This window comes from Arabidopsis thaliana (genome assembly GCF_000001735.4).
Source record: "Arabidopsis thaliana chromosome 1 sequence".
Taxonomy (NCBI): Eukaryota; Viridiplantae; Streptophyta; class Magnoliopsida; order Brassicales; family Brassicaceae; genus Arabidopsis; species Arabidopsis thaliana.
This window is the reverse complement of record NC_003070.9, coordinates 5,116,443-5,144,148: the sequence shown is the minus strand read 5'-3', so window position 1 is coordinate 5,144,148 and position 27,706 is coordinate 5,116,443. Positions and strand designations below refer to the sequence as shown.

At 36.5% G+C, this 27,706-nt stretch overlaps 7 protein-coding genes and 1 long non-coding RNA gene across 10 annotated transcripts; 5 read left to right on the top strand and 3 right to left on the bottom strand.

Moving 5' to 3' along the window:
- Positions 1-413: 413 nt before the first annotated feature.
- Positions 414-4,437, top strand: AT1G14910 (ENTH/ANTH/VHS superfamily protein). 2 transcript variants are annotated; one of them, NM_101360.4, is made up of 15 exons: positions 414-667; positions 792-861; positions 959-1,056; positions 1,290-1,428; positions 1,546-1,673; positions 1,759-1,851; positions 1,975-2,025; positions 2,157-2,222; positions 2,313-2,378; positions 2,453-2,533; positions 2,624-2,704; positions 2,795-2,977; positions 3,066-3,144; positions 3,233-3,348; positions 3,484-4,437. In NM_101360.4, the coding sequence occupies exons 1-15, from the start codon at positions 578-580 to the stop codon at positions 4,219-4,221; spliced, it is 2,079 nt and encodes a 692-aa protein (NP_172944.1). In that variant the 5' UTR covers positions 414-577; the 3' UTR covers positions 4,222-4,437. The 2 variants fall into 2 exon arrangements, with proteins under 2 accessions (NP_172944.1, NP_001321427.1); NM_001332139.1 differs by having other exon boundaries at positions 425-667; positions 1,561-1,673.
- Positions 4,438-4,681: 244 nt separating this feature from the next.
- Positions 4,682-6,033, top strand: HMGA (high mobility group A). The gene is made up of 2 exons (NM_101359.4): positions 4,682-4,879; positions 4,954-6,033. The coding sequence occupies exons 1-2, from the start codon at positions 4,796-4,798 to the stop codon at positions 5,482-5,484; spliced, it is 615 nt and encodes a 204-aa protein (NP_172943.1). The 5' UTR covers positions 4,682-4,795; the 3' UTR covers positions 5,485-6,033.
- A 133-nt stretch (positions 6,034-6,166) lies between these two features.
- AT1G14890 (Plant invertase/pectin methylesterase inhibitor superfamily protein) lies at positions 6,167-7,275 on the bottom strand. The gene has a single exon (NM_101358.4). The coding sequence runs from the start codon at positions 7,102-7,104 to the stop codon at positions 6,445-6,447; it is 660 nt and encodes a 219-aa protein (NP_563960.2). The 5' UTR covers positions 7,105-7,275; the 3' UTR covers positions 6,167-6,444.
- A 3,013-nt stretch (positions 7,276-10,288) lies between these two features.
- PCR1 (PLANT CADMIUM RESISTANCE 1) lies at positions 10,289-11,643 on the top strand. Its single transcript, NM_101357.4, has 4 exons — positions 10,289-10,570; positions 10,776-10,847; positions 10,948-11,160; positions 11,273-11,643. The coding sequence occupies exons 1-4, from the start codon at positions 10,486-10,488 to the stop codon at positions 11,356-11,358; spliced, it is 456 nt and encodes a 151-aa protein (NP_172941.1). The 5' UTR covers positions 10,289-10,485; the 3' UTR covers positions 11,359-11,643.
- Positions 11,644-12,289: 646 nt separating this feature from the next.
- AT1G05127 lies at positions 12,290-12,637 on the bottom strand. Its single transcript, NR_138840.1, has one exon. It is a non-coding gene; the product is annotated as an other RNA (long non-coding RNA).
- A 1,780-nt stretch (positions 12,638-14,417) lies between these two features.
- On the top strand, positions 14,418-15,805 carry PCR2 (PLANT CADMIUM RESISTANCE 2). Of its 2 annotated transcripts, NM_101356.5 has the most exons (4): positions 14,418-14,778; positions 14,984-15,055; positions 15,147-15,359; positions 15,473-15,805. In NM_101356.5, the coding sequence occupies exons 1-4, from the start codon at positions 14,691-14,693 to the stop codon at positions 15,556-15,558; spliced, it is 459 nt and encodes a 152-aa protein (NP_172940.1). In that variant the 5' UTR covers positions 14,418-14,690; the 3' UTR covers positions 15,559-15,805. The 2 variants fall into 2 exon arrangements, with proteins under 2 accessions (NP_172940.1, NP_001320690.1); NM_001332138.1 differs by having other exon boundaries at positions 14,626-14,778; positions 15,147-15,780.
- A 2,063-nt stretch (positions 15,806-17,868) lies between these two features.
- On the bottom strand, positions 17,869-19,479 carry NUDT18 (nudix hydrolase homolog 18). Its single transcript, NM_101355.3, has 4 exons — positions 19,086-19,479; positions 18,906-19,011; positions 18,707-18,790; positions 17,869-18,613 (listed from the first exon to the last, which is right to left on the bottom strand). Exons 1-4 carry the CDS (start codon positions 19,154-19,156, stop codon positions 18,344-18,346), a joined length of 531 nt encoding a protein of 176 aa, NP_172939.1. The 5' UTR covers positions 19,157-19,479; the 3' UTR covers positions 17,869-18,343.
- Positions 19,480-20,589: 1,110 nt separating this feature from the next.
- NUP155 (nucleoporin 155) lies at positions 20,590-27,626 on the top strand. Its single transcript, NM_101354.3, has 13 exons — positions 20,590-21,048; positions 21,204-21,373; positions 21,479-21,605; positions 21,704-21,966; positions 22,091-23,720; positions 23,822-24,034; positions 24,119-24,366; positions 24,674-25,049; positions 25,310-25,506; positions 25,642-25,999; positions 26,367-26,585; positions 26,672-26,997; positions 27,120-27,626. Exons 1-13 carry the CDS (start codon positions 20,890-20,892, stop codon positions 27,226-27,228), a joined length of 4,395 nt encoding a protein of 1,464 aa, NP_172938.2. The 5' UTR covers positions 20,590-20,889; the 3' UTR covers positions 27,229-27,626.
- The last annotated feature ends 80 nt before the right edge of the window (positions 27,627-27,706 follow it).

Genomic DNA, 27,706 nt, shown 5'->3' with positions numbered 1-27,706 from the left:
ATGTACACACACATGGCTCTGAATGACGAGTTGCTGACACAACATAAGAACAATGAAAGGGTCCGTGGATTCGATTCAGAATCGAGTCAAATAATAGTCTCACTCTTATGTATTTGCAGCGACATGCTTTGCGTCTAAATTAATTTAAGAATCACTTTTTTTTCTTCTTCTCATCATTATTTAAAGAAAATCATTGACTCATACGTCTAAGTACCAAGATGAATAATCGTAACTTTTATAAGAATGTTACACTTATCTGCTTTAACTAAAAAAAGTTACACTTGATCTTAGCCAAAAACAAAATAAAAGTGAAAACCGACAAAAAAGAATGATGAAGAAGTAAAAAAAAGAGGATAAAAAGAGAGTTAAAAATGAATAAAAAGAGTAAATACAAATCAAAAAGCAATTAGTCGCGAATTAAGGAAAGAAATATAAGAATGAGACGAATCCAAATCTGCGTCTCATTTGTTTTCTTCCTCTTTCTTCTCAGTCTCTGCGTTTCTTTCTCGGGGAAAAATAATATCTGAGAAGAAGATTCGAGAGAGAGAGATCTGAACGGTTTTTCGCTTAGTCTCCAATGGGAACGCTACAGTCATGGCGAAGAGCTTACGGAGCCTTAAAAGACACCACCAAAGTCGGCCTTGTCCGAGTCAATAGCGATTACGCCGTACGCTCCTTTCGATTTCGATTTGCTTTGATTTTTTCAGCATTTCGATCGAATAGTTTTATATATCTTAGACCACCGAAGGTGAATCACTCATAGATTCGAGTTTTGATCTTCTAATTTACAGGAATTAGATGTTGCCATAGTGAAGGCTACTAACCATGTCGAGTGTCCTCCCAAAGATCGTCATCTCAGGAGTAAGTGATTGCTTCTCACTTGTTTTTTTGCAGAGTTTTTAGATTTGTATTTGTTTATTGTTTTTCTAAATATCTTATTCTCTGTGAATTGTTACAGAAATTTTCCTCGCAACGTCAGCGATTAGGCCTCGAGCAGATGTTGCTTACTGCATTCATGCTCTCTCCCGACGATTACACAAAACCAGAAATTGGACGGTAATTGATTTGCTCTTTCTCGGATTATGATCTGAATCTTTTAGGGAAGATAGTGATTATAGTAATTTGCAGCGTTTAGTATGATTAGATGTGTTCACTTTCATCCTCTGTATGTTTTAGGGTGTGAAATTCTGAGGATCGATTCAGTCATTGTTTCAAATTGGTGTAGATAGCTTTGGTTAGGTTTCTCATTCTTTCTGTTGGCTATTTTATTGTGTGTTTTGCTTCAACAGGTTGCATTAAAAGCACTGCTAGTTATACACCGGCTTCTGAGGGATGGTGATCCGACATTTAGAGAGGAGCTATTGAATTTTTCGCAAAAAGGACGCATTATGCAAATTTCTAATTTCAAGGATGACTCTAGCCCAGTCGGTGAGTCCTTACTGCTACATTCACGGGTCTATGTGTTTTTAGAAGCAAATGAGGTTCATTCAAGGTTTCTGCATAGAGTTATTGTTGATATGGTATTTGCTTTATGCTTGCTTACAGCATGGGATTGTTCAGGGTGGGTACGCACTTATGCGTTGTTTCTTGAGGAACGGCTTGAATGCTTCAGGGTTCTGAAATATGACATCGAGGCTGAACGTCTTCCAAAAGTTTCCCCAGGGCAGGAGAAGGTATCAAATTTGCGTTTTACTTGGTTTTCTGGCCTTATATTATCTCCTTTCCTTCCTGAGGGTATTCGATTTTGGAAATGAACAGGGGTATAGCAAAACAAGGGATTTAGATGGTGAAAAACTCTTGGAACAGTTGCCAGCTTTACAACAGCTTCTGCATCGTCTCATTGGTTGTAAGGTGCTTCTTTGATGTCATTTCCCGAGTCGTGCACTATGTTTTGTAAATCCCGTATTATTTTCTATTAAGTTGGAGAAGCTTTTCCTGACGTATGAACTGACTTTGCTCTTTCGACTTTTTCAGCCAGAAGGTGCTGCTAAGCACAATCATATCATTCAATATGCACTCTCCCTGGTACATTAAACTAAACTCGGGGGCATAATTTACATATATCCGCTAGTTCTTAGTGTTGTGTCAAATATATACTATCTGGAAAGAACAGCTTGATTTAAGCTCTGAGATCTTATTGTAAATTGTGTATGCAGGTATTGAAGGAGAGTTTTAAAGTGTATTGTGCCATCAATGAAGGAATTATCAATCTAGTAGAGAAGGTAGGCCAGTTTTTTCTTTTCCCCCAGAGTTACTCTCTCCCTTCATGTGTTTTTTGATTTCTTACTGTTTTATACATGCATATATTGCAGTTCTTTGAAATGCCAAGACATGAGGCCATCAAGGCCCTTGAAATATACAAGCGTGCGGGTTTGCAGGTAATGTTGTTGGGTTATTTTCTCTGTTAGATCAATTTAGATTTCACTTAACAAGGGTTAGTTTATCAATGCAGGCTGGCAACCTTTCTGCCTTCTATGAAGTATGCAAAGGATTAGAACTTGCAAGGAATTTCCAGTTTCCTGTTTTAAGAGAGGTATCAGATAATAACTTGTTTGTTACATTTAAATTTGTGATGGCAGGTACTTTATCAATACTAAATAAGTCTATTTTTGTTTTTTTCAAGCCTCCACAATCTTTTCTTACAACAATGGAGGAATATATGAGAGACGCACCTCAGATGGTCGACGTCACATCTGGGCCACTGGTACATATATACTCTCATTGTGGTCCTACTCCTACAGAAACCATGATTTTTCTTTTATAACTTATTTCTAAAAACTTTGTCAACATACAGCTTCTGACCTATACGCCTGATGATGGTCTTACTTCTGAAGATGTTGGACCTTCACATGAAGAACATGAAACATCATCGCCTTCAGATAGTGCCGTTGTTCCCTCTGAAGAAACGCAACTTTCTTCCCAGTCTCCTCCTTCAGTAGAAACTCCACAGAACTTCATTGATACTGATGATCTATTGGTAAATTATGCTTATTACATATGGTCTTGATTTCTTTATTCTGTCATTGTTATCCTTTTGTCTCTGATTCTCTCAGTATTACACACAGGGTCTGCATGATGATACACCTGATCCGTTAGCAATCCTGGACCAAAATGCACTAGCTTTGGCCTTAGTTTCCAATGATGGTGAGCTTCTTGGTCTATGTACTGGAGCTCTAAGTTTGCCTTTCTTGCTTGTCTTTAGTCGCAATTCTGGTTATGTTTCTGTTTCCAGTTGATTCTTCGCCGTTTAGTTTTGGGCAAGCAAGAGATTTGGATCCGTCAGGATGGGAGCTTGCGTTGGTCACAACACCTAGCAATGATATATCTGCAGCCACAGAGAGACAGCTGGTAAGATGTATTCTTGTATTAGTGATAATGGGATGCATCAATTACGTACCATTGTCCTGTTAACGTATGTCACCTCTGGGGAATTGATTTTGTGGCTTCTGAATCATTAACATTTTTTTCTGCAACAAATGCAAGGCGGGTGGATTAGACACGCTCACCCTGAACAGTCTATATGACGATGGAGCCTTGAGAGCAGCCCAACAGCCTGCCTATGGCGTCCCAGCTTCCAATCCGTTTGAGGTCCAAGACCTGTTTGCATTTTCAGACAGTGTTTCACCGCCTTCAGCCGTAAACAACCCATTCGGTCTCTATGAGCCAACCTATCATCAACAAGAGCAGCAGCCACAGCTACAGGTTGCACCCAGCCCTGCAAATCCTTTTGGTGATTTTGGGGAGTTTCCAATAGTTCCGGTTTCAGAACCACAAAGCACCACCAGTTTTGGGGCATTTCCAGTACCGGTTTCAGAGCCGTCAAACACCACCGGCTTTGGGGAGATTCCAGTAGTCCCGGTTACAGAACCGCCAAACACCACCGCGTTTGGGGAATTTCCAGTGGTGCCGGTTTCAGAACCACAAAACATCACTGGGTTTGGGGCATTACCAGTAACCCCGGCTTCAGAACCATCAAACACCACCGGTTTTGGGGAATTTCCAGTAGTGTCGGTTTCAGCACCACAAAACACCACTGGGTTTGGGGCATTACCAGTAATCCCGGTATCAGAACCGTCAAAGACCACCGGTTTGGGGGAATTTCCAGTAGTCCCGGTTTCAGAACCGCAAAACACCACGGGTTTTGGGGAGTTCCCGGTAAACGCAGGTGCTCATGAGCAACATAACAGCAACAACCCCTTCGGCAGCACGGGCTTCTTGTGATCCCATCTTCGTATATTTCTCAAAATGCTTTATTTGTCTCATATGATTCTATTGTTTGTGAGTAGTAATAAAATCACATCATCTTCTAGTCTTGCAAATCTTGTTCTGCTAATAGAGAAAGACTCCTCGGGATTGATTATATAAATGAATTTTCATTGGTGGAAAAAAAATGAAAGATATATATAACTCATTGTGTTACATTAACAAAATAATTTGAAATATGATTAGCAAAAACGCTACGTAGTATGTCGTTTTCTGTTCTAGTAATCCAGCTAGGCTGAACCAATGGCCATTCGTTGAATAAAAAAGGAAGATTGGAGGAGAATTAGGTAATTTAAGGGTAATAGTCAGCAGAAGTCATTCCCATATGTCCACGTCAGTAATCCTGCTCGAGAAAGCTGCTATAAACTCAGAGCCGTTGGATCAACCCGTAAGTTTGAAAACCCCAACCGTCAGATCAACACTACAAGTTAATATGAGAATAATGAGAAAACCACTTTCCCAAATTGCTTTTTAAAATCCCTCCTCACACAGATTCCTTCCTTCATCACCTCACACACTCTCTACGCTTGACATGGCCTTCGATCTCCACCATGGCTCAGCTTCAGATACGCATTCATCAGAACTTCCGTCGTTTTCTCTCCCACCTTATCCTCAGGTGAAGTACACCCCTAAAATCTCTCAATCTCTCTCAATTTAGTTTCTGAAATTTTGGTTGAAATTTGTGTTTAGATGATAATGGAAGCGATTGAGTCCTTGAACGATAAGAACGGCTGCAACAAAACGACGATTGCTAAGCACATCGAGTCGACTCAACAAACTCTACCGCCGTCACACATGACGCTGCTCAGCTACCATCTCAACCAGATGAAGAAAACCGGTCAGCTAATCATGGTGAAGAACAATTATATGAAACCAGATCCAGATGCTCCTCCTAAGCGTGGTCGTGGCCGTCCTCCGAAGCAGAAGACTCAGGCCGAATCTGACGCCGCTGCTGCTGCTGTTGTTGCTGCCACCGTCGTCTCTACAGATCCGCCTAGATCTCGTGGCCGTCCACCGAAGCCGAAAGATCCATCGGAGCCTCCCCAGGAGAAGGTCATTACCGGATCTGGAAGGCCACGAGGACGACCACCGAAGAGACCGAGAACAGATTCGGAGACGGTTGCTGCGCCGGAACCGGCAGCTCAGGCGACAGGTGAGCGTAGGGGACGTGGGAGACCTCCGAAGGTGAAGCCGACGGTGGTTGCTCCGGTTGGGTGCTGAATTAATCGGTACTTATGCAATTTCGGAATCTTTAGTTACTGAAAAATGGAATCTCTTAGAGAGTAAGAGAGTGCTTTAATTTAGCTTAATTAGATTTATTTGGATTTCTTTCAGTATTTGGATTGTAAACTTTAGAATTTGTGTGTGTGTTGTTGCTTAGTCCTGAGATAAGATATAACATTAGCGACTGTGTATTATTATTATTACTGCATTGTGTTATGTGAAACTTTGTTCTCTTGTTGAACAATTATTGCTGCTTTGATTTCATTTTCACACTTAATAATGAGGGGAAAACTATGTAATTGGTAATGCTAAACATTCATTATTGTCACTAATTTAATTATGCTACAGTTAGCAGAAGAAAGAATCACTGTGGAATCAGCGCGGGAGTTGAAAATTTCAAAGGGAATTCAATTAGAAAAATCTGTGAAGCGAATGTGTGTAATCATTATCAATAGGGATTGAAATAGAAACTGTGAACAGAGTATGGAAGCTTTTTGGCATCCCCGTGAACAAAAAGGACAAAACCTTGTTTTCGTAAAGATTTTAGAGTGGGCCACTAATAGACAAACTTTGGGGTCATAGTCAGATGTTCTAATCATCTCACGGGTTTCAGTTCCCCTTAGACATGATGGCCAAAATTCATCCATATCATATCCAAATTCATCAAAGAAAAAAAAAAAAAAAAAAAAACCAGGTTCATGTATCAAATTTACTCATCAAAACCATGTATAATTATCTTCATTACTCATATAGCACACACCATATAAACACATATGACATATATTAATATTAATACAATCAAACATAGATTAATGTATAATTTGAACACCCAAACTCAGAGTTCTAACTCGGTTTCAAAGCCTCGAATACACATTATAAACTAAGCACACAACTTAACACATATATATATACAAGTGTTTTTATAACTTTAGGAATTTCAAGACCTAGCTTAGTTAGTTAGGCTCCATTGTTGGCGTAGGTATTAACGAGAGCGAGCGCATTACTCGTGAACCTCTTGACGTCGGCGACTCTATCGCAAATAGCCGTCTTCGTCTCTCCGTCTTCCATCTCCTCCGTGACCCCATCCGTACACGTCTCCTCGTCCGTCAACGCCGCGCTCATCCACGTCTGCACGTTACTCATCTGAAACCTAAACGCCGGATCTCCGGGACGACGGTGGTTCATCTCTCGGAGCTGCCTTAGGGAGCCACGCATCTGATCCACGGCATCTCCCACGTTCGAAACGCAGTCGTGGACAGCAGCTGAGGCAGCGCGACGTGAGAGTTTGGAGAGGTAAGCCGCCGTGTATTTTGCGCGGGAGAGAGAAACGCCGATTGCGAGTTTAGCTAGCCTTGCCGGATTATCTTGGACGGCGGAGGCGTATCCAGCTAGAGACGTGTAACATACGTCTGGATACAGCGTTGTGTTGCAGCTCGTACGGATGAAATCTAGATCATCGGTTGTTGGTTGTTCCGGAGGGAAACGGACGGCTGAGATTGTCCGGCAAATGAAGAGTAGGGTGACTAAGTAGAGAACCGTCGTCGTATAAAGCTGCCTCCCCATTTTAAGCTTTAAGTTTTTTACTCTGTTTATTTCTTCTTTGTTTCGAGTTAACATGTGAGATTGGAGGGTTTATGTAGACATTGAGTAATGGAGAAATGTGACATGTTTGCCCATTCATGCTCATTATAATCACATTATGGCCACTAATCATTTTGTCGGGTGTATTTTATCCATAGTTGGTGTGAAAAGGAAGGCTTGGTAGATTCACTATCTTAGCCGTACCTTAAAAGGAACTGCATTCTTTATGGTTATCTATCCCATATATATTTAAATTTTATAAGAAAATATGTTCATAACATATCAACGGTTAAAAAAATATCCATAACACTTCATTTTTATAACTATATTTTGTATGCACTTTTGTTTATAAATGTCGAGTATGAACACAAATGTTGAACTAGGTATGGGTCGCAAGTGAGATTTTGGGTGGACATTACTCCTCAGTTGCAATATCGACCACGAAAGGATCGTACGGTGAATACTATGATGGGACTCACCAAGTTATGGATGGAGTATGTGGAGATTCGCCTACAATCAATAATTCTGCTAAATAAAAGTAAATTATCCGAGAAGAAAATATCTGCACGCGTGATTATTAACATTGTACTAATAGTTTTCTCAAAATGCTCCAACTCATTGAATAACAATGTCTTTTTTTTCCTCTTTCTAAATAGACACCTTTTTTAGATTTTACTCATTTTTAGTGTTGAATCTGTTATATCAAGATTCAAGAGACAAATATATGACTCGAATTGTTTGAATTTTTGAACTTACTTTGTAGAACTAGGAACCCTAGAGAGTATCAATATAATTTGGAATTTTATTAGAAAAATTGTAGCGTTCTGATCTAATGCTATATATGAAAGAGAAGAAAATGATGACATGATCGTTTTAGTAAACGATCCACACCATGCTTCTTAAGAAGAAAAGTCCACTTAAAATGCCACTTTTAGAAAAAAATGAGTGTGTACTATATAGTTTATAGACTATAGTGGGGAGGTAGCCGACTAAATATATTATTATTTATTACATACATAGGATTTGATTAGTAACGTTTAAACCATTCTCATTCATGTTATGTGTTAACATATATTATATGCTTGGTTAGTAATAAAAATCAATATTAGTAATATTCATATATGATTACCAAATATGTATATGATTGAATTTGAAGCCTTCATATCTTAGTAAATTTTTTAACTATGCATTAATCATTATAATAGAATTTTTCACTTCAAATATTAATATTAATCATATCAAAACAAGAATTTTCTGTAAATTCCAAAACTTTTTGGTTACCAGAAAAAGACAATGAAAAGAAGAAGAAAAACTATTTGGTTGTTTTTTTCCAACGAAATATTTGTTAAATTCCTCGAATCATACCTATAATGAAGCCCGTAAAACTTATAATAGGCCTATTTCTCTAAGGCCCATCAGCATCAACACTTGGTTTGGAGCAAAGGCTTTCTCTCTCAGCTCAATCCCAGTTTTAGCTATGCGAGTATTCAAATGACACGAAATTTTTCGATAACACATCTTTAATTTCTTTTACTACAACTAGTATTTTTATTTTATTACAGTTATACTCATAAACGAGTGCCTCTTAAGCTCTTTTTATTTCTTCTCTTATTAAAGGGCAGATATTTCAAAATATAGTAAACAAAACAAGAAAATGAAACAAGTTCAAATATTATCAAATAAAGAAAATCTTATATTTATATGGTGGCTTTTACTGATTTCAAATTTTGTTATTCTCCAACTTTGTATAATTAGTAATGTATATTAATTACAAGAAAATGAAACTATATATCATTATGCAATTACACTGTTTACTTTCGACGATTAATTTAATCAAACTACATATCAATGTAATTTCCACGTCAGAACGAATCGGAACCTTCATATATTGCCTGAATGCTATGGACGACTTCACCAAATTGTCCCAGTCAACACGAAAAAGCAAAGAGGACTAATGAGCTAACATGTAATATATGGTCCATGTTTAAGATACAGACCAAAGATGGCCTATAACATTAATGAACGTTATAAGACGACTTTTAATAAAACTGAAAATAATATCCTCCTTATATATATTATCACTAGGCATTTACATTTTAAAAATTTATTTTCCTTTTGTGGGGGTGAAGAATTGACAGAGTGACTGTGAGTGATGGAAGTTGAAGGCGATGCATGGCGGCAAACCTCAAGCTGACGGCAAATGGTCGATTGGTTTCTGCGATTGCTCCAACTACAATTTATTCTTCATTTTCAATAAACTTGGAATTGTATAGATCTTTTCAACGTTAAGAACTTCATGACTACAATGTATATGTGATCCATCATCCATAGTATCTCACTTAGACTTTTTAGTTTTATGCTATAATTTTCAGTATGTGATCCATATATAGTATCTCTTAATTGATTTCAAAGCTTTGAGAGCTATCAAGATGCCATATATAGTATCTCACATAGGGCTTCATTATTCAATAACTGGCTTGGTTAACTCTATTCCTCGAGACGTTCGTTTTAATATAAAAACTAATTTATCAGGGTGGAGCAGAAACGTTGAACGCCAAAATGACGGCGTTGCAATGATTAGATAAATTTTAATATTGTATGTGCAAAGTAGAACACTATAATTTGCAAAATGATTGGCGCGCGGGACGTGGAACCCTTATAATTAAACTAAGAATCAAAATGTCTTTCGAAAAGATATTTGGTCAATCATATGAATAGTCACTTGCGTGCTACTATTAGACATCTTTCTGTAGGATTTGGTCATCGCTCGTCACTCGTCGCTCGTCACTCGTCGCTCGTCACTCGTCGCTTGTCACTCGTCGCTCGTCACTCGTCGCTCGTCACTCGTCTCTGTAATTAAAGATACAATTGTCCATTTAATTTTCATCAAACCTGCTAAGCCCGCAGGCTTAAACGGACTAACCCATTTGAATCCGTTTACATTATATCCTAAATAAATGGGGGAAGACAAAAATAAACTTTTCTTATAAGTTAAAGTGTGTAGTAGTGTGATAAAACTGATAAATTAAAAAAAAAAACTTTTTTCCAATATGTTTATAAATCTCTCCATGAAATATCTGCATGAAAATCTTTACTAAATGAAAATCCATATGTTATTTCGATTTATCAAACATTATCCATTACAAACTAAAATAGATTTCTTAAGAAAAACAAAAAAAACTAGAAAGACTTGGTTATATACTCCTTAAAGCAAATATTTAGTAAATGGTGATGGCTACTTTCAAGATAAAACAAAAACTTGAGACTTTTTTTTTATGATTTTTAAAAGTCGAGGTTCCGACGAGTTCAAAAATAATGGAATTAATATTCTTATAAATACAAGCATCATTCTTCGTTTATGTCACAAAACCTTAAACACATTGCTTTCTATTTAAAAACCTCTTTATTTTTCTCTCCATGGAAGCTCAACTTCATGCCAAGCCTCATGCTCAAGGAGAATGGTCCACAGGCTTCTGTGATTGCTTCTCTGACTGCCGAAACTGTAATTACACTTTTCACAATTACTTATAAATATATATTATATATATAGTGTGTGCGTGTGTGTAAAAATCTGAAAACAAGTAATGTTATGCATGTAATAGATATGCTTTCAATACTTTGGATCCATATTTCTTCATCAATTTGGTCTAATTTCTGAAAATTAATAGCCAAAGTACTTATAATTTATCTTGCCAAAATGAATGCAGGTTGTATCACATTATGTTGTCCATGTATCACATTTGGCCAAGTCGCTGAGATTGTAGATCGAGGATCCAAATGTAAGTAACTTATAATTCAATAAATCATAGAAAAAGGTTTTGCCACATTTGGCGGGAGCAAGCGCTAATGATAAATAATTGTTGGTTCGAAAAATTTCAGCGTGTTGTGCGGCTGGAGCATTATACATGTTGATAGACTTAATAACAAGTTGTGGGCGTATGTACGCGTGTTTCTATAGTGGAAAGATGAGAGCTCAATACAATATTAAAGGAGATGGTTGTACTGATTGCCTTAAACATTTTTGCTGTAACCTCTGTGCTTTGACCCAACAATACCGTGAACTCAAGCACCGCGGTTTCGATATGAGCCTTGGTAATTTATTTCTTCATGATACATCTTACCTTTTTTTCATTTTTCTGATTGATTTGTTAGTGTAATCGAAAAATTAATTAACACTTGTTACAAATTAATTTTCGTATTTTAGGATGGGCAGGGAACGCAGAGAAACAACAAAATCAAGGTGGAGTGGCGATGGGTGCTCCAGCCTTCCAAGGCGGCATGACCCGCTAAGATTGATTTCTCTATGTGATCATCATTTGTCTTATGTGTAATAAAAACGAGGTTTAATCCTCTGTCGTGTGTGTATGTGTTGTGTAATCTTCTGTTTGTTTTTGAAAGTTTGAACATGAGTATTTCTTTAATGTATATCCCAATGTAATGGATCACAATTGTTACGAGTGTTAAATTACAACGTCGATAAAGTTACACCAAAACAATACTTACGTCCTTTTTATGGATGTTAGGTTATTTGGTCGTTCTATTCGTCATTCAACGAACATTAATCGGAAGACTAGTCTATAAACCTAAAACAAGAAAAGAAGATCTTGAGGTTGCAGCTACGTGGAAATACAAAATAATGTCTTTGTTTTAAAACATAACAAAAAAATGATTTTTAAAAATATACAGAAAATAAAAATTATATATATTTTAAATTGTATTAGGCCTATTACTCTAAGGCCCATTAGTGTCAACACTTGGTTTGGACTTTGGACTGGAGCAAAGGCTTTCTTTCTCAGCTCCATCCCAATTTTAGTGATGTTTTTTTTTTTTTTCGACAACACATCTTTATTCTCTCTTACAAGTACAACAACTAGTATTTTTGTTTTTCTTAAACATACAGTTGTACTCGTAATTGAATGCATCATAAGCTCTCTTTTATTTATTCTCTTAGTAAATAAGATTACGCATTTTAATAAGAAGCATCTCATCTTCATAATGAAGTTTGAAATTGTACTTTGGTAATCTCTTATAGTGAGTTTCACATATGATCATTATATTGTGCGTTAGAATCCTTGTAAGTCATGGTCCAATTCACTTTAATGAGCCATATTTGTTAACAGGGTGTGTTAATAAAGTGATACTAACTTCGAACATATACAGAAAAAAATATACATTTGGGCCTTTAAACCTATATGGCCGGTGAGATTAATAAAGCATCTACGGCAGCTCAACAAGTACACCCACTAGCCTTGCACTATTAAGAAGATCAAAACAAGAAAAAAACAAGTTGAAATTATCAAATAAAGAAAAATCTTACATCTATATAGCGGCTCTTACACATTTCAAATTTTGTCAGTCTTTAAGTGTTTATGATTAGTGATGTATATATAAGAAAATGAAACTATTATTATGCACGTACACTGTTTATTTTCCACTATTAATTTAATTCAAACTATTCTACATATCGATTTAATTTCCACGTCAGAACGAATCGGAACCTTCGTATTGTTCTGAATGTTGTGGACGGCTTCACCAAATTCTCCCAGTCAACACGCAAAGGCCAAAAGGCAAAGTGGACCAATGAGCTAAGATATTGGTACATGTTGTAATAATTTACAGAGACAAAAGATGGCCATATGGTAATGATGATAGTTAGTTAGCTACATACATCCATCCGACGAATTCTTCGATTGAAAAAACTCCACTTGCTTCTTTTATCGTGTGTGTGTAATTAACTAATTCGTCTACGATCCATTTCATCATTTGTCTGATATTCACATGACACCCTTTTTTTTTGTTAGTGCATATTCATACAAAAATACAAAGAAGTAACCCTAAAAAATAGATACAACCTATTTTACTATTTTGGATACCAGCTCCAGATACACATAAACTTATTGTAGAATAAAACTGTTTTTGAAGTTATAACGAATTTTTAATAAAACTAAAAATAATGTGTTCCTTATAAATATTCTCACTAGGCATATTTCACAATCTCTCTCAAGTTCTGTTTTTTTCTTTAATTTCTCTTTGATAGTAATGTTGTCTTGAACATAGTGGCAATTAGATATTGTGTGCGAAATATAAGTGTCAATTTTTTGATATAAGTGATTCTTCATGCATTTGTGACTTTGCTCGAGGATTTCTACTTATTAAGTTAAAAAGTAGTAGTTAAATATGGTTTGATATATTGGTGGAAGTTCTTAACCAAGTTTAATTTGAAAATTAGTATGTGTTCATTTCAAAGTTAATTTACCGGGTGAACAAGTCGCCAAGTCGGGAAAATTGTTTTAATTAGGCGAAACTAATTTTCTAGGCCAAATATTCAAGTATTTTGAAATTATTAACCTTCTTAACTATCTTTACACGTCCAGTTATCTAATATTGCAAAATTGATTAGTTTATATATATATACACATGTTTTGCTATTTAGAACACTAATTTGTAAAATGATTGGAGAGTATAAGTCTTTAAAAATATTTGGTCAATAATATGCGGCATATGCCTTGGAAATAGTCACTTGCTTGCCATTAGTCATCCATTAGACATCTTCTATAGATATGTTTAAAAAAATATTTGGTCAAATGATATGCCAATGGAAAGATACAAATGATACCGTCGACTTGAATTATTTATTCTTTATTTTAATACTTTAAATTATTATTAGTTTTCTTAATATAAATTATTTTCATATTAAATTATTTTCTCAGTTACAAGTTACAATATATATTCAGACCAATTCTTTGCAAATTGTAATAGTTATACTTCTCATCGATTTGGACTGAATTTTTGAACGCAAATATTCACTAAACTTCCCACAACATAAAAACAAAGAACAAAAAGACGACAAAAAAACAAAGAATAAAACTAAAAAAGAGATTTATAACCATTTGAGAAACTTTAATTTCTAGAGTCACATATGTAGATTTTTGAAGTATGAATTTTTATTTAGTAAAACTAATAATTTGGATATATCATGGAGATATTTATAATAATTTAAGAAAAATATACTAAATTTATTTTTAGAAAAATACTATTAGTTTTATCACTCTAAATTAGTAAAACAAATATGTATATATATTTCAATATTGGGGCATTAATATTTTTTTAGAAAAGAATGTTTTCTGTAATGGTATTGACTGCTCAGATGAAAGACTTGTTTCAAAACGAAGCTTTTCTATTAATTGATTGTTTATATAAAATATCTAAATATTCTAACAAAAATAACGACTAGTTTTAAAAGAGCTAGTAATAGTTATCATTGTAGCGTGCATTTGTAAGTCCATGTAAGTGCTAAAAAAAAAAGTATGTTTTTCTTTCGTGAAAAATGATGGAAAAACAGTTATATATATGTGCAATTTCTCATATTTCAAACATTATCCATTAGAAGGACTTGGTAAAAGTCACGCAAATATTTAGTTAATGGTGATGGCTATTTTCAAAATCAAACAAAACCGTGTGACGAATTTCATGGTTTTAAAAAATTTAGGTTCTGACGAGTTAAAAAAATAATGGAATAATGTCCTTATAAATACAAGCATCATTCTTCCTTTATGTTACAAAACCTTACATTGCTTTCCATTTAAAACTCTCTTCTTCTTTTTTGTTCTCTCTCTCTCTTCATGGAAGCTCAACACCTTCATGCCAAGCCTCATGCTGAAGGAGAATGGTCCACAGGCTTCTGTGATTGCTTTTCTGACTGCAAAAATTGTAATCACTCTTTTCACAATCACTTATAAATATTATATATATATATATATAGTGTATGTGTAAACAACTGAAAACAAGTAATTTATGCCTGTAATAAATATGTTATTGAAACCCTTTATCTATATATCTTAATCAGTTAAGACTTAATTATGATAAAATTAAGTAAAAAGTACTTATTATTTATCTTGCGAAAATTAATGAACAGGTTGTATCACATTCTGGTGTCCATGTATCACCTTTGGCCAAGTCGCCGAGATTGTAGATCGAGGATCCACATGTAAGTTTCTTATAATACACGATGTCATAAAAATGCCTTTGTCAAATTTGGCGGCATAGTGATAAATTATTGCTGGTTCAAAACATTTCAGCGTGTGGTACTGCTGGAGCTCTATACGCGTTGATAGCCGTAGTAACTGGTTGTGCATGTATATACTCATGTTTCTATCGTGGAAAGATGAGAGCTCAATATAATATTAAAGGAGATGATTGTACTGATTGCCTTAAACATTTCTGCTGTGAGCTTTGTTCTTTGACCCAACAATACCGTGAACTCAAGCACCGCGGTTACGATATGAGTCTTGGTAATTTATTTCTTCGTTATACTGTTTTTTTTTTGTTTCATTTTGTTAATAATTGATTGTTAAGTGTAATCTCAAAACATTGACATTCGTTAAAAATTAATGTGGTATTTTAGGATGGGCGGGGAACGTGGAGAGACAACAGAATCAAGGAGGTGTGGCCATGGGTGCTCCGGTCTTCCAAGGCGGCATGACCCGCTAAGAATTATTTCTTTATGTAATTCATTTGTCTTTTATATGTAGTAATAAAACGAGGTTTAATCCTCTGTTTGTGTTGTTAATATGCTTGTTGTGATTTGAACAAAAAAAAATGCTTGTTGTGAAAGTTTAGACATACAGTATATGAATGTTTCTTCATTGTATATTCCACTATTTGGTTACAAGAATTAAATTACAACGTCGAGAAAGTGACACCAAAACAATACTACTCTCTCGCTCTTCCTAATTAATCTAAGTTTCAGAAAAATTGTTTTTATAAAAAAAAATTAAAAAATTATGAGTTATTTTATTACAGTTATTGATGAAAATTAAAGCACAACATAATATTTAATTGCATCTAAACTGCAAAAAGGAAAAAAAAAAAAAGTAAGAGACAAGAGTAGAAGAAATCCACGATTTTCATATATATACAGTTCTTTTTATGGTTGTTAGATAATTTGTTTGCATTCGTCTTTCAACGAACATTAATCGGAAGACTAGTCTAAACTTTTTTGCATTCTTTCTGTGCAACCTAGACTAGTGTAAACTTAAAACAAAGAAACAAGATCGAAATAGTAAGAGCTCTACTTCCACGAAACTTCCATGAAAAGTGAAAATTACAAATTATAGAGAATATCCTGTTCGTTTTAAACTGTCTACTTTTGTTGTTACTTTTTGAGTTTAACTTCTTTCCTCTTTTGCTCTATCAAACGAGTGATGGTATAGGGGCCTGGTGGAGAATTAACTAAAAAAATCTTCGGTCAAGGTTTTGACATATACGATAGTCAACTTGTGTGGCATTATACATCAAATGATTACATTTTAGTTGAGATTGTAAATGCCAAATTGAAATCGTCTACTTGAATTTATTTTTTTATTTGTCTGAAAACTTCAAAATGTATCTGTTTAGCCAACCCCGTTTGTCGCTGATAATACACCTTCACTAGTTCTCCTTCAACGTTAAATTTGGTTTTGGTTTGATTCGGTCCGATTTCCGAGTAAAGTTATGGCTAAACTCGAACCAAAGTTTTATTAGTTCAATTAAGTTTCGAATTCAATTCAATTTGGTTGGTTTAATTCGGTTGTATTAAAACAGCCCACTTCAAACCTTGGGCTTATTATATTGGGCTCGAAGATAGAAATATATGCCTTGATTGGGTTTTGCATTATACGTTTGGGTTTTTACGAGTATGAACAGTGGAACTTTCATTGATCATTCCGTTCGAGTAACCCACGACGTATATGGAAAAAGGAGATTTACATAAAATATATATTTTTTTCTCTCGAAGTTGACTATCATGAAGTTGGATGAAAAATTAAGAATAAAATAGTAATATTGAAAATTTGAAATTTTTTGGTTGACGTTTTTTTACTGTTAAGCGGATGACGTTTTAGACGTGGAAAATTGCATGGGTTTAAGGGATGATTAATACTATAGGATACACACGTTAACTGGTTTAGATGAATTGCTGACTTGGTGTTGTAATTACGGACATCCGATGTCGTCGATTACATCATTGCAATGAGCGATATCATATTAAAAAATTGCTTTGTTATTGACTATAATGAATCATCGAGAGTATGTTGACAAAGTTAAAATTCACAAATTCCCCTCGCTAAAATTTGGTTCGGGCATGACTGTGACCAACGCGAATTATTTTGAGTTTGAGTAGCACACCCAACCGAGTTATTTTGCATCTGATGAAGGTGTCGATAAAGAATAATGGGCCCAAACGGTCTAACTTGTTATATTCCAATAATCAAATGTATATTAGGTAGTGATAAATTAAATAATTTCATATGTTTAGAAGTTGATCGTTCACACTTTCACAGGGACTGGACAAAACGTGGATCTTGCTTTTTTTTCTTACCGTAAATCAGATCAGATGACATTTTTTCTTGGTACCGACAAAGAGGATGACACATAAAGACGTGGAACATCATAGTTTCCCACAATTAATAATAATAAAATCCATGTTAACTCCATAGACTAGTAAATATTTTATCTTCTATTTGAATAATCAATATTATTGGCTGATGATGACACTTTAAAGTAGTTGGAAAAATCTTGTTACCAATGCGAACAAAGTTTTGCCAAAAGATAAAGCGGAATACATCAAATCCCAAGGGATGATGACTCAGCAACTCCCTTACCATACCACGTGTAACCCATCACCATCATCAATGATGTCACCAGCATGTTCTTCATGTCTCCACCATCGTTCGTGTGCAAACCTAATTTTTCTCTTTTGATTTAAAACCAAACCTAATATTTCTTTATTACTTGATATAATATCTCCCTATATTTAACTAAAAATAGCATATATTCGTATTTAGTAGCTGTTGGGTTCTTTTTTTCTTTTTTAACTTATCATGAAATTCAAAATAACAAATATATGCAGTTAAGAAAACAGAATTAAGTTGTATAATAGTCTTGTGAATATGATTTTCTGTAAATTCTCTTTATTAGTTTCATTTAGATCATAGATTCATTTGAAGATGAGGAGAGATGCAAAGAGAGGAAACGTTATTGTACAGTTTTTTGTTTGCACTCTTTGCTTCTGTCTTCTTCCTCCCATCCTAAGCAGTTGCGGATACATCATGACAACAATTACAAAACCTTTTTGTTAAACCAAACCGAAATCCAAACAAATCTCGGCCAAGTTCACACCTAAAGTTTCACTGTACATACTTTTCCTGCAGCAGTAGAGTAGACTCTTCATGGAAAGGCAGGCGTAAGATGTTATATACAAAGTGATCAAGAACACGTCTGATTGTTTTTTTTTTGATCAGTAGATAGAGATCAGTGGAAGGTTCTCGTCTTCTTCCATAGGCTTCAATGATAGTAAAGAAAGCCTTTGGACCAAAACATCTAACGCTTCCTTCATCCACCAATCTCTACAAGCGTCTCTTGCTTCATCAACTTTCATCCAAATTCTTTGACGAAGATGTTGTTCAGGCCAAAGCTCAAGCTCTTCTTTCACAAGCATTGGGAACATGAATCCTTCATAGAATGTTCCTTTGCTTTTGCTTAAGAAATCCCATTTTCCAAGTTGTCTCTGCACCAAATATCAAATTACTTTACAAATTTTGGAGAAAGATATAAGTAAAACAATCCCAAAACGTAATCATGTGTTCAGTTTCAAATTTACCTCAACGTTTCCAACAACTCCAGCTTCTTCTAGAGATTCTCTTGACGCAGCTTCTTCTACAGATTCATCAAGCTCCCAACCACCCTGGCATTATTAAAATCAATTACAGGGTAAATTAGTTAAAACCTAGAAGACTAATATTATAAACGAATAGTTATGATTTATTAGTTGTTCTTGTTAGGAGTCAAAGTTAGTATACCTTTGGGAACATCAGAGCGTGACCCTTTTGTGATGAAATAACAAGAACCTCAAATTCGTCGCTAATTGTGCCATCACTCGAAATCTTGAGTCTGTATGGAATACACCTGCAAATTTTAAACTCACACAAAGTCAACTCTTAGAATGGTGATTAGTGGAAAAAGATATAGATGAAACATACCCGACGACTTGACGCCGTCCCTTGTTGTATCTTTGGGATTGACGACCCGTACGGGAGACCAAACACACCATGCTACTAGAAAAACAGAGTTCTTGAAGAATCTGAATCTAATTTTTGACTGTATAAAAGAAGAGAGATCGATGACGGTTTTGCTTTGGCGGCTAAAGGGAAGGAGGATCTGAAGAGTGTAATGAATGTTTTTGCAGGTTAGAGATCGAAGTTAAGAATTGTTTGATAATAGTTATAAGCAAAGATTGGATAGGAGTTATGAAGTTATGATGGGGTGAGTGAACAAAAGATTTGAGATAAGACAAAAAGCGTTGTCTTTTGCCTCCTTGCGGCTTATCCTTTTTATAGAAAAACGACATACATTTTCTAAACTCTTTTTTGCTCTTTATATTTTTATTTTTTCCTATCAACTTTTGAAAATAAATCATTAATAGCGGTTAATTTAAAATCTAAAAAAAAAAAAACAATTAGTGACACCATAAGGGTGAATTTTAACAAAAAAGAATACAAATTGTTAATTTAACCTTTTACCAAAAACAACAAAAAACATGTAACTATAATATTTTAGAACCGAAGTCGATATCCATACGCGGCAGGTTAATGTTTACACTTGAGGGACGACGACGTCATGTGCGTCAACCCCACCATTAGGACGTGTGGTTACTGGTCTGTGAGTCCATGGAAAAGAGATGGAACATTAATGGTTTCACTAAACCACGAAAAGTGAATTATGTCAGTTTTTTAATATAAAAAACTTCAATAAATGATTAATACAACTATTACTAAACCTAACGGATATAATTAAACAATCAAATGTTGAATTTTGAAATTGCATATAGAATATAAAAACATACACGTTCATTTGTATGTGATTACACCTAGATGCATGCATCAAGGTCATATACTTATATGATTTGTTATCAAATGTGAAAATTGTTTATAAGGTGGTAAGACAGGGTTATTACAAATTCTCATTATTGTTGGTTTTTACTTTTCAGCTAGCCACTCTTTTAGAAAAATTCATCCAAAACCAAAACTATTCACCAGCCCACAAGTTTATACAAGGTCTTGAGTCATAAGTTTTCTCTCTACATACGACAAATTCAAGAAAAATTTAACATATGAGATTTTACCATATGCTGAAACGCAGTTAATGTGTATGACAAATTAAGAGTAAAATGATTTTAAGTTTAGACTCTAAACTGTACATGTTTTTAAAATAATCCAGTGTGCCAATGAGTAGAAGAAAATGATAAATGTACTTAATATTTATTTTATTAAAAAATAAGTAATTTCTTATATATTTTTATTAAAATAATATCATTTCTATAAATATAATAATTACCAAATTTATAACTATAATCTTACAATCAATTTGAAAATATTTTGTTTTCGAATTTTTAAAAAAATTTAAAAATAATTTGAAACGAATTAACCCGACCCGGGGAAGGCAACAACAAAGTTCGACCCGACTTGTTTAGCCGGAAAGGAAAGGCAAATTAGCATTTTCCGAGAGAAACCCTGTCCCGTCCGTATTAAACCCTTGCGACTATCTCTTTTACTGTGTCCAGGCAGACACCTTTTGTTTTCCTTCTCCCTCACTTCTTCTTCTCCAATCGGAATTTTGAACTTCTCTTTCTTATTCCCGCTCTCTTGGTTTTGCGAGGGAGCCAAAATCGATTTAGGGTTTTGGTTTTCTCGCTCCCAAGAACTTCACTAGGGTTCTCTGTTTAAAAATCCGCGTATTTTATTGTGGTTTTGGATTCGTTCCAGTGTTGTTTATTCTTCCAATAAGATGTCACAAGACGATGAGATTGTGATGCGTGATGTGACGAGCGCGGGAATTTGTATTGGTGACCGCATTGGCCGAGAAGCCGCATCGCAGCTCGATCTAGAAGAAGCTCTTGAAGCTTCTAGATACGCTAGTCATCCATATTCTACTCATCCCAGAGAGGTTAGCTTCAGGAACGATTCTACCTCCTTCAATTAGCTACTTTTCTTTCGATTGTTGCTATTGGGTTCTCGATTTGATGGGAGATTTTAGCTCAATTATAGTTAGGGTTAGAGCAGCTCGAGCTTTGTCTTATAGGTGTTTTGGCTTTGTTGCAGTGGCCGCCGTTGATTGAGGTTGGTGAGACTTGGGAATTGCCTTCTGTACTCATTGAGAGGTATAATACAGCCGGCGGGGAAGGGACGGCCTTATGTGGAATCTTTCCAGAGATTCGACGGGCTTGGGCATCCGTCGATAATTCTTTGTTTCTGTGGCGTTTTGACAAAAGGTAACCTTTTCCTTTTAGTTAAGAGGGGAATGTAGAACTTAGAAGCTTGAGATTGCCTTACTTTCGTAGTTGTCCTTTCTTTTGATAAATGTGATGTCAAATTAGGGATGGGCAGTGTCCTGAGTATAGTGGGGAGGAACAGGCAATTTGTGCGGTTGGTCTAGCGAAATGTAGACCTGGAGTTTTTGTTGAAGCTATTCAATATCTTCTGGTGCTGGCAACTCCTGTTGAGGTGACTCTTTTTCAATGATGCAATCTGATCACAACTTTCTTTAGTTTTTTTTTGTGTGTACTGTATCTGATTTCTTATAAAACTTTACTTCTCATCAGTTGGTTCTTGTTGGAGTGTGCTGCACTGAAGGACCTGATGGTAGAGATCCTTATGCTGAAATTTCAGTACAACCTCTGCCCGACTATACAATATCATCAGATGGAGTGACAATGACATGCGTTACATGTACCAATAAAGGGCGTATTTTCATGGCTGGACGTGATGGTCACATATATGAGCTGCTATATACAACTGGCTCTGGCTGGAATAAACGTTGTCGTAAAGTGTGCCTTACTGCAGGCGTAGGTAGTATGATCTCAAGGTACACACATTCTCTATGTCCTTCTATTTTATCTCTTCTCTCTGCTGTTTGAATCTGAAATCTGAGATAAACCAAGCTTTCTGATAGTTTTTTAAACATTTATCCCCAATTCTGTTGGTTTTAGGTGGGTTGTTCCAAATGTATTCAAGTTTGGTGCTGTAGATCCTGTTGTAGAGATGGTTGTTGATAATGAAAGGCAAATTTTATATGCCCGCACTGAAGAGATGAAACTTCAAGCATATGTTTCTGGGCCAAATGGGGAAGGTCCTCTTAAGAAGGTGGCAGAAGAAAGGAATCTATTAAATCAGAAGGATTTGAGCCAAGGAAATCGTCAGTCAGCAGTGGCAGGTCGATCTAACAAGCCATCCATAGTCAGTATTTCACCATTGTCCATGTTGGAATCAAAATGGTTGCACCTTGTTGCAGCATTATCAGATGGCAGGAGGATGTATCTTTCCACCTCCTCAAGTGGAAGTGGTAGTACTATTAGCTTCAGTGGTTTCAACAACCACCGCCAGACTCCAAACTGTCTGAAAGTGGTTTCAACCAGGCCATCTCCTCCATTGGGTGTTGGTGTTGGACTGGGTTTTGGGGCCGCATCTGTAGCCGGTAGAACTCAGAACGACGACCTATCTATGAAGATTGAAACAGCATACTATTCTGTTGGAACTCTTGTCCTTTCAGATTCATCGCCACCTGCTATGTCTTCTCTTCTTGTTGTTAGCAGAGATTCAAGCGTGCACTCTCAGGCTGGCAGCAGTTCAGGGCCAAGTTCAAGGAGTTCTCGGGCTTTACGAGAAGTTGTGTCTTCCCTTCCTATTGAAGGCCGTATGCTTTTTGTAGCAGATGTGCTCCCCTCTCCTGATACTGCTGCTACTATTCAATCATTATATTCAGAACTAGAATACTGTGGTGTCGAAGTCTCCGGAGAATCTTATGAAAAGGCATGTGGAAAACTCTGGGCGAGAAGTGATCTTTCAACCCAGCATATTTTGCCAAGGAGAAAGATTGTTGTTTTTACCACCATGGGTATGATGGAACTTGTTTTCAATAGGCCTGTTGATATCTTGAGAAGACTTCTGGAATCCAACTCTCCAAGGTCCCTTCTAGAAGATTTTTTCACCCGCTTTGGAGTAGGCGAAGCAGCTGCCATGTGCTTGATGTTAGCTGCCCGGATAATAAATTTTGAAGATTTAATTAGTAACATTGTTGCCGATAAAGCAGCTGAGGCTTTTGAGGATCCGAGAATTGTAGGAATGCCACAATTTGATGGCAGTAGTGGATTGTCAAATACTAGAACAGCAACTGGAGGTTTCAGCATGGGCCAAGTTGTTCAAGAAGCCGAGCCCATTTTCTCAGGTGCTCACGAAGGGCTCTGCCTTTGCACATCAAGGTTACTGTTTCCCCTATGGGAACTTCCCGTGATGTCAAAAAAAACTAGTTCTGACACCATGTCTGAGGACGGAGTTGTGATTTGTCGTCTTTCTACCAGTGCTATGCATGTGCTGGAAAGCAAGATTCGATCGTTGGAGAAATTCTTAAGATCTAGAAGGAACCAGAGAAGGGGGCTTTATGGATGTGTTGCTGGGTTAGGAGATGTAACTGGCTCTATTTTGTATGGTACTGGTTCAGAGTTGGGAGCTACTGAGAGGAATATGGTTAGGAACTTGTTTGGAGCATATTCCAACGGAGGCGAGTCAGCAAATAAAAGACAGCGATTGCCATATAGTCCTGCTGAATTGGCTGCCACAGAGGTATAATTTGTCGAATTCTTATAAACTATTATTTCTTTCGTCCTCTTTAATTGGTCTGTTGTGGAAGTCTGAAGTCATTAATTAGTCTTACCCTCCTGCAGGTGAGGGCTATGGAGTGTATTAGGCAGTTACTTCTCAGATCTGCAGAAGCCCTTTTCCTACTACAACTTCTTTCTCAACATCATGTTGCTAGATTAGTTCAGGAGCTTGATGCAAATCTAAAGCAAGCTTTAGTTCAGTTGACATTCCATCAGCTAGTTTGTTCTGAAGAGGGTGACCAAATTGCAACAAGGCTCATATCTGCCGTGATGGAGGTACCAGTCTTTTATATAGCCTTAGTGTCCCCTTCCTAAATGTTTTGACTCACCAATTTAATTCTGATACTATGGGTGCCGCAGTATTATACTGGCTCAGATGGCAGGGGAACAGTTGACGATATTAGCCCGCGACTACGTGAAGGTTGCCCAAGTTACTTCAAGGAGTCTGATTACAAATTCTACTTAGCTGTTGAACGCCTTGAGAGAGCTGCTTTAACCTCAGATGCTGAAGAGAAGGAGAATGTTGCTAGAGAGGCGTTCAGTTTCTTGAGTAAGGTCCCTGGATCTGCAGATCTCCAAACTGTCTGCAAACGTTTTGAGGATTTGAGGTTAGGTTTTTTTCTATCCAAGTAGATATCTACACACTTGGTTTGTTGCAGTTTGTGATCGTTAGTCAATAAACCTTTTAGTTAATTTTAGTTTAAGCTATTATACGTAGTGGCAGTCAGAGAAAAATTGAATTATTTTAGCCTTTTAAATCGAATTTACAATTAAGGATTCACTCAAGAATTAAGTGCATAAACCAACTTCATCAAGGCAAAACGGCCAGCTTAATTCGAAATCAATTATACATGATGCATGTTTTGTTACCCTCTCTTTTAAGATTCCACTTTTTTGTATTCTAATTTTCTACAGGTTCTATGAAGCTGTTGTCTGCTTGCCTTTGCAGAAGGCCCAAGCTCTTGATCCTGCTGGTGATGCTTTTAATGACCAACTTGATGCTTCCATAAGAGAGCATGCTCTTGCTCAGCGGAAACAATGCTATGAGATTATTGCCAACGCCTTGCGATCTCTAGCTAGTCCTCTAGCTAGTCCCACGCTAGACGAGGCTTCACGTAGTCAATATATATGCCAGATCGTTCATCTTGGTGTGCAATCAACTGACAGAGCGTTCCGAGAGTACCTATACAAGGCCATGATTGAACTGCATCTTGAAAACGAGCTCCTGGAGTACGGTGGTCCGGATTTGGTACCTTTTCTCCAGAATGCTGGCAGTCACTCTGAATCACAGGTTTGCTAATTACACGTTAGCCCTTTAAAGTTATTTCCATTGTTATGGTGTCAAGATTTTCTATCGTATTTTGTCACGTAAATGAGGCATAACCTTAAATGTTCAGGAATTTGTCTACTTGTTATACTAAATAACCTCCATAGCTAAAAACTAGCAGCCTCAGTCTGCCACCAACTGCGAAACAAAAAATAAGTCAGGTTTAGTGGTAGACACTGCAACTACTTTATAGGAATACTCACATTTGTCTCCTTATGCCATAGGTCGGGGCTGTATCTACTGGATCATCTCCGCTGGGTCACTCAGGAACACAGATTTCATCAGATCAAGCAAAATATTTTGATCTTCTTGCAAAATACTATGTGTCAAAGAGACAACATGTGCTTGCTGCTCACGTGTTTCTAAGGCTTGCAGAGAGACGTGCTATTAGTTTAGGGGACAGTCCTACCCTTGAACGAAGGTAAACATTCTTTTATGTTATGTGTTGAATATATCCCTAAATTAAATGTTGAATGTTTCCCTAAGTCACATTACTTGTTTCTTCTACTCTCCCTTCCTTTTTCATCTCTAATGGGTTGCTGCCTTGTGAATTTAGGCGAGACGACCTAAGTCAAGCAGTTTTACAGGCCAAGAATGCGAGTAATAGCGATGGTTTAGTAGGTTCTGCTCAAGGTGTTTCTGACAGTGGATTGCTTGATCTGCTTGAAGGAAAACTCGCAGTTCTTCAGTTCCAAATTAAGATCAGGGACAAACTTGAAGCTATAGCTTCCAATTTTGAGTCCTCGGTTGCCATGCAGGACTCTGACCAGAACGGGCAAGTACTGGATGGTGATTCTAGTGATGATACCAACTTAGCAAATGCAGCAAATGAAATGGCCATGGAGGTCTCCTCGGAACTTAAAAGTGTAACACAGTTGTATAATGAGTATGCTGTCCCATTTGAGCTCTGGGAGGTGAGTCTTAAAATCATAAACTATCATCTTTATATATATATTCTCGTTAATCAATGTATTTTTGGACCATGTTTCTGGGTAACTGGTTTTCTAGAAGTAACCATAGAAAAAGGAGAGCCACTATTCCTCTATAGCTGTAACTTAGCTGATATTCTGGAAATTCGTAGGTTCTATTCATGCTAAACGTAACTTAAAGTCGATAATGACTGTTTTAGGTCATGCTGAGAATTGTTGCACCAGTATCCTAGTTTAAAATTGGAAAATCATAAGATTAAACTATTGAATTGGAAAGATTCAGTGCTAGTATAGTCGACTCTCTGTGTATGCTTACATTGCTTGTTTGCTGTTCTGGCTTCACTCTGTGCAGATCTGTCTGGAAATGCTTTACTTTGCCAACTATTCTGGTGATGCTGATTCAAGTATAATAAGGGAAACATGGGCTAGACTCATTGACCAAGCTCTTTCACAAGGCGGAATACGTGAGGCCTGTGCAGTTCTTAAGAGAGTCGGATCTCATATATACCCTGGCGATGGAGTTGTTTTACCGCTGGATGTTTTATGCCTTCACCTTGAGAGAGCTGCACTTGTAAGCCCATCCTTCTAGTAGAGTTGTTGACTCATTTCATTGGGTTATGAACTGAATTTGAGTGCATCTTGTGGAAAATTTTACAGGAGAGATCAGAAAGGATTGAAAATGTTAGGGATGAAGACATAGCTAAAGCTCTTCTAGCCGCTTGCAAAGGCGCAGCTGAACCTGTGCTCAACGCTTATGACCGATTATTATCCAATGCAGCTGTTGTGCCATCCCCAAATCTAAGAATCCGCCTCCTTCGTTCAGTTCTAGTGGTACTCCGTGAATGGGCAATGTCTGTATTGTCAGACAGAATGGGGTCGAGTCCAACCAGGTCTTCTCTGATACTAGGCGGCTCGTTTGCGCTAGAGAACAAAGCTGCTCTTAACCAAGGGGCACGTGATAAGATTGCAAACGCTGCAAACAGGCAAGTTTGTCTCTGTCATTTTGTTTCGATTTGGTCTGCTTTTCTTGCCCACCCCTAATTTTTAAGTATACTTTAAAATCAAGAATCTCTGAAAACACGAAGATATGTCTTTTTACGAACAGGTATATGACAGAGGTTAGGAGACTAGCTCTGCCACCGAACAAGACGGATGGTGTATACGCAGGTTTTAAAGAACTTGACGAGTCTCTCTTAAGTCCATTCTCCTTCTGATCCATCACTTTTTTCTTTCTTTCTTAATATGCATCCAATTTCACTTAATAGGGTTTAGCGGCTTTCTTGTAACTTTAAATTGCTCTTTGGGGAAATTTCCCCTTCAAAGAGAATCAAAAATACGAAAAGAGAAAATAATTCTGTAGTTCCCTCTTATATTCGGGGCCTTGTCTGTCAATTCTATCTGTATTATGTAATTTCTTCATCGAGGTGTTGTTGTTGGCTAAATACTTCTTGTTTTCCTTTAGTTTTTCCTTTAAACTTAGTTAACTTATTGTATTTGCATGCTAAATTCTTACAAACTTGAAAATGATGTATCAGAAGTTTTTGAAAGAAAATCTTGGTTAAAAGTTATACAGTTGCACAATTGGGAGTTTTGACTTTGACTGATCTTGCTCTCGACGTTGGATTCCATTCCAAATTTTCGTAGAACCAAAGTAGAATTTTCTGGCAGCTTTTGTTTCCCCTTTTTTGGTTG